A 10,999-nucleotide genomic window follows, 5' to 3' on the forward strand; every position below is an offset into this window, starting at 1 on the left:
GCCTTGTTGTGCTCAGCCTTTTCTTTCCACACTGGGGGCTGCAATTCTCACACCACCCTGAGGGATTTCTGTGTTTTATTCCAGTTGGCACAAAGCAGGGAGCTGGGTGGCTTCCCAAAATGCTCCCATCATCAAAACTTTGTACTATTTATATACATTATATACATTTTTTATATACATTATATACATTTATATACATTATAACAAGCAAATCATCATTCACTGGTTACAAATTACATAAATTAGTGTCCAACCCCCTAATTAGGCTTTCCCTCTCTCCCTTCCTGTGCTAATTAGTCCTGAGCAGCAGTTCTGTCTGTCTGAGGCTGGGCTGTGTTAGGAGAAGGTGCTCAGGGCTTGCTGGTTGTGATTCCCAGTGCTGGAATTGCCTTTCCCGCAGTTCCTGCTGCTCCAGGGGCTCAGACAGCTCCTTCCTCCCGGGATTGTCCTCTATCCGTAAAACAAAGTATCAGCCAAGTGCACAATCGTTACCTACCCAGACCTGCCCAGCTGCAGCTACTGAGTAACAACTTGAAAGTATAAAGTGTTACTTAAAGCCCTTTTCAGATCCGGCCGAGCTCCTTGTGATTCCCACTTTAAAAAGGAAAGGGTCAGTGCCGTTCCCCAGCTCAAGCCCCGGGGTTGGGGTCAGAGCTGTTCCCCTTGAGAGCCCCGTGACTCTGAATCGCTGTCGCTCCCCCTTTGAAGCTCCGGGATGCGGGCTCGGTGCCGTTCCCCGTTTAAAGCCCCGTGGTTCGGGCTCGGCGCCGTTCCCGGTGCCGCCGTGTCCTGTCCGTGTTCCCGCCGTGTCTCCCCGTGTCTCCCGTGTCGCGCCCGTGTCGTGTGCGGAAGCGGCGCGGTCGGTGACGCGCGGGCGGCAGGCGGAAGCGGCGCGGGGCGATCGCGGGGCGGCGGCGGGCCGTGCCGGGCCCGGCGAGGCCGCGGGGCCATGACCGAGTACAAGCTGGTGGTGGTGGGCGCGGGCGGCGTGGGCAAGAGCGCGCTGACCATCCAGCTCATCCAGAACCACTTCGTGGACGAGTACGACCCCACGATCGAGGTGCGCGGGGCGCGGCCGGCTGCGGGGTGGGGAACGCGGGGAGAGCGGGGAGAGCTCTCTGTGCCGAAATCCTGCCCGGGGCGGGCTGGGAAGGGATGTGGATGTGGATATGGATACGGATACGGATATGGATATGGATATGGATATGGATATGGATATGGATATCCTGCGAGGCCCCTGCAGCCCAGCCTGCCCGCGGCTCTGCGAGCTCTTCCTCCCCCGTTGTGCCTTAGGTTTCCTAAAGCAGCAACCAAAGAGGCCACCGCGGGTCTGTGCAGGGCGGAGGTTCTGCTCACAGTGATGGTATTTAGGATATTCTTTTTTTTTTTTTCTCCTATTGAGGGATTTCTTTAAAGCAACAGGACTGATGTGTTTTGTAACAAAGGTTGAGAGGGCTTAGAGTATCATTTAAAACGTGCTAGTTTGAGTAATACTTAAAATATGGTAGGTTGAGTAATATTTAAAATATGGTCGTTTGAGATACTGGTAGTTTGTCATCAGAGATGGACAAGAATCACAAAATCCAGCCTGGTTTGGGTTAAAGCTCATCCAGTTCCACCCCAGCCATGGCAGGGACACCTCCCACTGTCCCAGGTTGCTCCAAGCCCTGTCCAGCCTGGCCTTGGACACTTGCAGGGATCCAGGGGCAGCCACAGCTTCTCTGGAGCAGCTGGAAAAGCTCTTCTCTCACTCCCACCCGTGCTTTTATTGTTTTTCTTTTTCCCCCATGTTCCCTGGGGTGGCCAGCAGCAGCTCAGTGCCCAACCCCAGGTCCCCGTGTGTATTTGCAGGACTCCTACCGGAAGCAGGTGGTGATCGATGGCGAGACGTGCCTGCTGGACATCCTGGACACAGCTGGGCAGGAGGAGTACAGTGCCATGAGGGACCAGTACATGAGGACAGGGGAAGGCTTCCTCTGCGTGTTTGCCATCAACAACAGCAAATCCTTCGCTGACATCAACCTCTACAGGTACAGCTGGGCTGCCCATGGGCAGGGAGCACAGGGACAGCAGCAGGGACATTGGCAGAAGGGAAGCAATGAAGTGACTCAGTGAAGGCTCAATAACAGCCAAATGTTAAATCTCCCACTTCTTTCAGAAAGTTTTGTCACTGTTCTGTGCCAATACATAAGGGAAGGGACCTTAAAACCCACCCAGTGCCACCCCTGCCATGGCAGGGACACCTTCCACTGTCCCAGGGTGCTCCAAGTCCTGCCCAGCCTGGCCTTGGACACTCCCAGGGATCCAGGGGCAGCCACAGCTTCTCTGGGCACCCTGTGCCAGGGCCTCAGCATCATCTTTAGTCAGTTAAAACTAGGACAGTTTTTAAGGTTGTTGTGTTAATCATTAATCAGATTAATCATCAATCAATACTGATATCTCCAGGGTGGGTCAGAGGATGGTGTCAGGCTCTTTTCAGTAGGACAAGGAGCAATGGCCATAAACTCAAACACAAGTTCCACCTCAACATGAGGAAGAGTTTCTTTCTCTGGAGGGTGGGAGAGCACTGGAACAGCTGCCCAGGGAGTTGTGGACACATTCCCTCTCTGGACACATCCCAAAGCCACCAGGATGTGTTCCTGAGTCACCTGCTCCAGGTGACCCCACCTTGGCAGGGAGTTGGCCTGGATGTTCCCTTTCATCCCCAGTTTTTCTGTGAATCAGATGCCATTTACAGCTACAGAATGTCAACTCTGAAAAAATGGGTGAGAAATCCAGACTGGAGTTATCCATGGACAGAAAATGAAGTGAAGAGTTATCCATGGACACAAAGTGATTGTCCATTCTGCTGTTGAACCCCTGAGGTCCTGCTCAGCTTTCATATATTTTTGAAGCACAAGATTGTTTGAATACTGAACAAAACCACTTTTTATATGTAGAAAATAGTTCCTAACTTTTTTTTTTTTTTAATTTGTCTTCCTAAAGAGAGCAGATCAAGAGAGTGAAGGACTCAGATGATGTGCCCATGGTGCTGGTGGGGAACAAGTGTGATTTGCCCACAAGAACAGTGGACACAAAACAGGCCCAAGAATTGGCAAAAAGCTACGGAATCCCCTTCATAGAGACCTCTGCAAAAACGAGACAGGTGAGGTGCTCCACCCTGCTCTGACTCCTTCCTGGGAAATGCAGGAATGACATTTTCCCACCTGCTTTTGTCTGATTTACAGGAGAAGCATTTTTCAGTCTCTTTACAGATTTTAGCTTTTATTTCCCCACTCGCTCTTAGCTTGAAAGAGGTCTGGGCTGGGCAGGAATAATTTCAGACTCATCCTGACTTCCTTTCATGTGGGTCATTTTGATAAATAATGTAGAGAATAAAAGAATTTCAACTCCCCTGAAGTTGCTAAATTAAACTTAAAAGCTAACAACAGCACATGCCCAAAAAGGAATTCAAAAACCACCACCTTTAATATTGAAACATTTAATAAATACAACTCCAAAACCCCCTCTTAATAAACCTCTAAAACCATAAAAAACACCCAAAAAGAAACAAATGCATGCAAAATAATTTTAAAAAATTATATTGATGTATTAGATGAAAGCCACATTTTAATTGTAATAAATACCTTATTATGAAGTCTCACAAAACACACAGGATAAAAAAGAAACCCACCTACCTTCTAATGCTTCAAATTATGTTAAGAAATTGATTCCAACCAATTCCAGCATCATTCAGTGTTGGCAAGAGGAGCAGCAGTTTCAGCTGCTCTCCTTGGGAAGTGTCAGGGGCTGAACTCCCTCACCCCAGACCTGCTTGGTTCTCTTGGCTCCTTAATGAAGCCAATTAGGAGATTAATTTTACAGACAGAATTCCCCAGACTGGACTAATGGGTTTCTGCAAAGCCTCCTTGGCCACGTGGCTGTGCCCAGCCAGCTGTGCTCTGCCTGCCCAGGGGAATGGAGCAGGGAAGGTGCAATGCCTGAGCAGCAGCCAGAAAATTCTAAAGAGTTGAATTCCAAGAATCCTAAAATGGAGCTAATTAGGCAAGGAGTTGCTTGTTTCCTTCATAAAACCTCCCTGGAGTTATGATATTCCATGTTTATTTCAATGGCTGTTGCTCCAGAAGGAGTCAGGAGTGTAAGGAGAGGGTTTGGGGCATCAGAGTGAGTTTCTTCCTCTTATGAGCCACAGGAGCAGTTGGGTGCTGCCCTTCCTGTGGAATTGTGGCCTTCAAATGCATTAAGGGGTTCTGGGATGGACAGATCAGTGATTTCAAAAGCTTCAGGAGAGAACACACCTGAGCTTGTGTTTGCATTCAGGGTGTGGAAGATGCTTTTTACACCCTGGTGAGAGAGATCCGGCAGTACCGGATGAAGAAGCTCAACAGCAGTGAGGATGGAAACCAGGGCTGCATGGGATTGTCCTGCCTTGTCATGTGAAAAGGTGAGCTGCAATCCCAGTTTTCTCCTTCCTTCCTGCCTTCCTTCCTGCCTGCCTGCCTGCCTGCCTTCCTGTCTCCCTCCCTCCCTTCCAGTGGTTGGGAAGCAGTTGATGGTTTAGTGATGCTGGTTGCTCTAGGTGAGGTTTTTCCCTATTATACAACCCAGGGATTTGGATCCTCCAATTTATTAATTCTCAAAAAAAGAAAAAAAATTCCCCTCTAAGTTGATGACATAGCTTAAGAAAAGGGACTTTCACTCACATCACACTTTTGGCTGATGGGTGGATGGAACAAGATCCTTAAGGTCACTTCCAACCCAAAACATTCCACGATTTCCACTGATTTCAATGGTGTGGTTTTCTGTATCATTCCTTTCTGCCTCATTCCTTTGCCTCCTTCCTTGTGATTGCTTGGAGAATGTGTAATTTCTGAAGAAACACCTTGCAGGAGGGATGTGCACAGCTGTGCTGTCACCATGTGCTGCTGAGGGATTGACTTCCCTCGAGCTGTGTTCCTCTGGGATGAGCTCATTCCAGGATTAACCCAATCAAATGGTGCAAAGAACGAAATCTGAGTTCCCAGCCGAGTGAAACTGCTTTCAGCAGTTCCCCAAAATCTGTTGCTTATCGCTGTGAGGACAGACAGACCAGCTCAGGACTTGCACTGCTGCACTGCACATCCACCCCAGAGCGGGACAGAGCTAATTAGTGCTAATTGGAGGTGCCTCTCTGTTCCAGATGCCAAGAAAATGTGGTTCAGGTGCAGCTGCTGGACGAGCCTCGATCTCCTGGGCTGCCTCTCCTGCTGATGCCCTGCAGTGTTTCGGTGCCAGTGAGAGACTCTGGGCACCAGAGTTAATTAGCACAAGGTCCTTTTCCGTGCTCCATCTGAAGAGAAGAACATCCATGGCATCTACCTCCCTGCTCAGCTCACGGAGCAGCAGCATCTCTGGATGTGCTGGGATTCTTTTCTCACTGTGTTACCCGGGTTTGTTCAAGAGGAAAACCAGTCACAAAAGTGAACTATAGAGACTAAATGCTGTGAAAAAGATGACACTTTACCTCTAGAGTAAAAGCTAGAAGTGCTGTGTGTCCCCTGTCTGTTGGATTCCGTGCAGTGCTGTCAGAGGAGTGGCACAGAGGGATGTCACACGGGGTGGTGCCACCAGGAGTGCCCCTGTCCCCTCTCAGATGGGTGTCTGCTCTCTGGGCACCTGTACAGCAAAGTGCAACATCTCCAGTGCCAGGAGTGCCACCTACCTGATCCTCCATTTCTGTAATAAAAAGGAAAAGCTTTCCTAATTAAGTGCCTGTTTGCTAAGAAGATTTGAAGTTGTCCCTTGGGTTGAGGAAAACCCCAAGGACTGGAATTTCTTGGGAGCTCATTGTCTTAAGCAGGCAAGTGTGGTGTGGGTGATCTGTGCCTGCCAGGATCCTCCAGCAAGAATTGGTGGGCTGGAAGGTCCAGCAGGCACTTGTGAGACTCTTGGACGAGGGAGGGGACACACTGCATCTGTGTTTTACTCTCTTTGTGGGTGGAGCAGTTTATATTCTGTATTGTTTCCCTGCAGCATTCAGATCTCTTCCAAGTTGGACCAAACCTGTCAGCTGTTCATTTTTAACATGAACTGCCAACATTTCTGGGCAGCTTCTCACTAATTAATCTGGTAACTGGAGATTGCTTTGGACAGCTGCTGTTCAGCTCTCTCTCTCTGTAACTTGCAAATTGTTTTATTCTGAATTATTTTCTTACCACAGACTGTAAAGGGTCTCTTCAAAATGTCTCTAGACTGTAAAATGTAGTTGGAGTTTCCTTGCCAGGGGAGGAGTGGGGGGGTTGGGGTTGACTCTGTCAGGGGTGCAGAAAGTTGCTGCTCCATCCCTGGAAGTGTCCAAGGCCAGGCTGGACAGGGCTTGGAGCAACCTGGGCTAGTGGAAGGTGTCCCTGCCATGGCAGGGGTGGAACAGGATGAGTTTTAAGGTCCTTTCCAACCCAAACCATTCTGTGATTCTGTGATGGAGGGGAGAAGGTGAAGAGCAGCCCCAGAGAGCTGAGCCAGCTTCTGATTGCAGCATCCTTGCAAAATGAGGAAGGGAGTGAGTTCAGTGGTGGCTTCACAGAAGGTGTGGGACAGACTGATGGGAATTCTGAGCTCTCTAACAGCCCCAGCTGAGGGAATTGTGAGCTGAGGAGTTCTTCCCAGAACAAAACCTGCTCCCCTCATTCCCAAATGGTCACTGCTGCCAGCCCTGCCAGTGCTCCTTGGGGTGTCCTGGCCTTCCCTGCTCCTTGTGCTGCTGGAATTGGGTGCTGCTCTGTGTGCTCAGGCAGGAAAGCTGCATTCCCAGCCCTCGGGAGGAGGAGGAAGGAGCCTTCAGCCAACAGAGGGAGCGTTCGGGCAGTGCCAGAGCAGGGGAATTGCTGGTGGCTCAGTTGCAGTTTGTTGGTGGCAGTCACACATCTTAATTTGGAGTTCTCAGTTTCAAACGGACATTAGAAACCAGTAAACAGAGAGAGAGGAATTTTTCTCCTGTTGATATTGCTTCCTTCACTACTTACATTCTCAGTTCTCTTCTGGGAATGAAGAGGATCGATCTGCATCACATTTTCTTTATCTGTGATAATCCTTATAAATACTTTTTCCAATTTATTTTAACTTTGACTGACATGACACTGATAAGAATTAAACCCATTTAAAATTTTAACATAAAATGCTGTTTTCCAGCAACATACAGTGGGCAGTGGTGGGCAGAACTGTGGGTACCATTGGGTTCAGTTTGTTTGATGTTGCCCAGGAAAGCTGTGGCTGCCCCTGGATCCCTGGAAGTGTCCAAGGCCAGGTTGGAGCAACCTGGGACAGTGCAAGGTGTCCCTGCCCATGGCTGGGTGGCACTGGATGAGCTTTAAGGTCCCTTCCAGCCCAAACCATCCCATGGCTGATCTCATGCTGCAGGTTAAACATGACAGAACTGCCACACTGCACTGCCAGGGCTGGGAAAGCTTTGTCAGGAAGAGTTTTCCCTGACATCATTCCCTGTGGCAGGAGATGAGTGTCTGCTCCTGAAGAGACCTGTGACACATTGGTGTCCAGCTAATGAAATTACCCCAAAAAGGTTTTGGGATGCACAGCTGGTGCCCAGAGCCAGCAGGAAGGAGCAGTGTGGAGTTTGCAGGAAGGCTGAACGGTGACATTCTGTCATCCAGGTCTGTGGATGGGCTTTGGTCACTGGGAAATGCAGGAGTTTGTTTCCTGGCAGGCAGGATTGCCCACAGCACAGCTGCCTGTGGCCCTGGGAAGCCTCTGGTGTTTGATATTTGAAGGCTGTGTGGTCAGTCTGGGGAATTATTTGTTTGGAGGCTCATTGGAGCAATGCTCCACAATGCACAGCATGCTCTGGTTGTCATTAAAGTATACCAGCTGCAGCTCCAAAAGCTGGGAGTTCTCACAAATGTGTGGGAACTGACTGGAAAATGCATCTGCTTTCTCTGCTGTTCCCTTTTACTTGGGCTTTGTAAAACCTGCAAAGGGAAAAAGCCCTGCTGAAGGTAGGGCTGTATTTATGTCACCTTTGGAACCTTTAGAAGGGTTTTTAGTGTTTTTTATGTTTTTAGGATGCTGCAGAGCTGACCTGCATGGGTGATACTCCCATCTCCACTGGTGTAGTTCCAAATCCAGCAAACAATACAAAACCAGGGTGTTGCACTGGTCAGGAGTGGGAAGTGAATGGCTGTGATTTGTTTCCAGCTGTCTATAAGGAACCCTGGGTTTGGTGGCAGCCAAGAACTGGAAGGACAAAACCCTGTGGACTTTTGGGAAAATTATTTTGCAGATAAGCACAGAAGGTTTTGCACAAGACAGGTCCCTGGAAAAGGTGGTTTGGTAGATTTGGTCCAAATGTTGTTATTTAGAACAACAGAACTGTGCACTGGTGCCAAGCTGATCTCACTGTCCTGACTGGGCAGAACAGGCACAAACAACTTTGAGGTAAAAGATTCAAAAAGGGTAAAGTATTCAAAAAGGGTGAAGCTCTTGTTCAACACTTCCAAGTGCCAATAACTGTAATAAATGTTCCTGTTGCTGGAGCTGAGAATAGCTCTCCAAAGAGCCAATGTACCTCTGTGGTTGTTCCTCTCTGTGCCCTCACTCCCTGCTCTTGTTCAAACTGCTCACACTCTGTCCTTGTCCTTGGAAGAACTTTGGATTTTAACCACGATGTTTAAGCTGTCATAATTTCTGGTGCAGCTCACACTTAGAATTGGATTTCAAGCAGCCTCAGGCCTGGGGGGGAAGGAGAGTAGTGGAAGTTTGAATCACATTCTGAGCTGTCTGTGCTCCTCAAAAACCCCAAACCTTGAGTGTCTGCCTGTGTATAACCCCCAGGGTGGTTGGGAAATGTTGGGATCTGGATTTTTAACCCAAGGGCTAATTTGTTGTTACTTTGTTTAATTATTTGCTTTCAATAATGCATCTCTTTTGGTTTGAATTGAAGTAAATTATTTTGCTTCTTAAATAACTTTTTTAAAGAATAAACTTGGAATTCTTTGGTTGTTTTCTTTGTGATCTGGGCATGGGATCCTCAAGTGGGTTACAGAAAATTGATCACAGTGCTCTCTGCTTTGTCTGTGGGTGAGATTGACTGCAGTTGTCACTTCTGTCACAGGGCATGGTCACCTCTGTCCCAGATGTGCCCTAGAGCATCCATGAGAAGTGAGAGTGGCCTTGAGAGCTGCCACAGACTTGGTCCAGAGTCCAGTTTTAATGACTTCCCCAGTCTGTGCATTTTGCTGCTGCTCAAGCTCTGTTTGCAGTGGGATCCCTCTTAATATTTTTCCTGACTGTACCAGAAAATGAAGAGAGAAACTTCTTTACTTGATATTCCAATGGCAAAACCAGTTATTAAGTTATTGCTGTGCCCAAATCATGCTCTGTGAGGCTTTTTAATTGCTTAATTCAGTCTTCTAAAATACCTCCCTGCTGGCTTTCCTCCTGCAATAAAGCAGATTGTGTCACACCACACAGTAAGTAAATGTGCTTCAGGTGTATCTCTCCTCAGATGTTGTGTCAGGCACCTGAACCTGGAGCCCAAGCTGGGTTTTGTGCCAGGAATTTCAAACCAGACCCCCTGGAGCAGAGGCACACAGCTCCTGGCACTGTAACTGCAGCAGTCACCACTAAATCCCAAAGGATTCACAGCCTGAGCTCAGGTGGGTGCTGAAAACCCCAAGGCTTTCTTGGCCAATTGGGAAAGTTTCCCTCCAGTTTTAGCTCCCTGTTCCTACAAAGATCTCCCTCTGAGGAGCTGATTTTGGTGTGCTGAGCTCAGAGCCCTGGAGGATCCATGCAGGGCATGACTGAGAGCAAGGTGGGGAGAAAACCTGCTGAGTTTCCCCAATGCTGGGTGAGTTGATCAGCCCAGCCAGGCCTGCCCTGGTGAGATCCACATTATCCTCTCTGTTCATCCTCTTCAGGAATTTAAACCATTTCCTAGCAAAGCTGGCCCCATGGCCTCTGTGCTGTGGATGCAAAGCCAGGCAAGCTGGAGGCTCATCCTGCTCAGTTCCCCAAGCTGCCATATTTTCTGGCACATCCAACCATTTGCCTGTGGCTGGACCTGGGCAGAACGAGGGCAGCTCAGAGGTGAAAGTGTTGGGGTTTTGAGCCCCTCTGAGGCCTCTGGCCATGGAACCACTCATTTTCCAGCTGAAAAAGAGTGGGAAGAGGGGTTGTTTGTGTCAATCCTCGAGTTTGCAGAGGCCCTGGATCTAACTTTAGCACTGCACACTCTGGCTTTTCTCAGATTTCCACCCTGAGCCCACCCAAGCTGACCCTGTGATTAAAAAAGCTGAGGCATCAAGAGACGATCAAGATTCTTCTCTTGAGGAAGATGACCTCTGCATCCTAAAGGTTATTTTTGGTTTCAGATGTGAATCTGAAGAACTTGATGTGTCCAGGGAGGTTAAGGGCAGATACAGACCTTGTGGGAGAGCAAACAAGCACGAGCCAGTTTTTATGGCCCTTGAGTGAAGTGGTTAAACAATAAAGTGGGGTGGGGGCTCTCAAACAGGAACAAGAAGAATTCAGAACCTGAAGACTTTGTCAGCATGAGAGGGAGACCAAGGCTGTAACAGCATCCCAGCTTTGCCCTGGGGCTGCACCTCTGCAGGTTGGAGGAAAGGAAATTTATATTCTTGGGGAATAACTGGGAAGTGAGGACAAAATTCCCTGAATTCTGGAGAATTTCTCAGTTGTTACGCAGCACATTTTGAAGTTATGCCCATCAAATCGTAGGCACATGTCTTCCAGAGAGTTTCTGGATGCTCTGGAAATTCCCTCAGCTGGAGATGCCGCACCAGGTCTCAGCTCACCTCACTTCACTGGCTGTGCCACAAGATTCCTATGGACAAAATCCATGGCTTGTTATTCCAGCTCTGTATTTCATGCAGGTGATTCTGTCACCTATCCCAGCCTTCTTCTTGGACAAGGCCTTTCCATAGCTGTTCCTGCAAAATCCAGCACAGGAATCCCTTGGATGTGCATGTAATTCCAAATAATGTTG

At 48.6% G+C, this 10,999-nt stretch overlaps 1 protein-coding gene across 1 annotated transcript; it reads left to right on the forward strand.

The window, feature by feature from the left end:
- Positions 1-876: 876 nt before the first annotated feature.
- Positions 877-8,985, forward strand: NRAS (NRAS proto-oncogene, GTPase). Its single transcript, XM_085083256.1, has 5 exons — positions 877-1,060; positions 1,852-2,030; positions 2,986-3,145; positions 4,321-4,444; positions 5,180-8,985. Exons 1-4 carry the CDS (start codon positions 950-952, stop codon positions 4,438-4,440), a joined length of 570 nt encoding a protein of 189 aa, XP_084939382.1. The 5' UTR covers positions 877-949; the 3' UTR covers positions 4,441-4,444; positions 5,180-8,985.
- The last annotated feature ends 2,014 nt before the right edge of the window (positions 8,986-10,999 follow it).

The sequence above is a fragment of the Lichenostomus cassidix genome, chromosome 26 (assembly GCF_008360975.1).
Source record: "Lichenostomus cassidix isolate B80296 chromosome 26, HeHo_3.0, whole genome shotgun sequence".
Classification (NCBI taxonomy): domain Eukaryota; kingdom Metazoa; phylum Chordata; class Aves; order Passeriformes; family Meliphagidae; genus Lichenostomus; species Lichenostomus cassidix.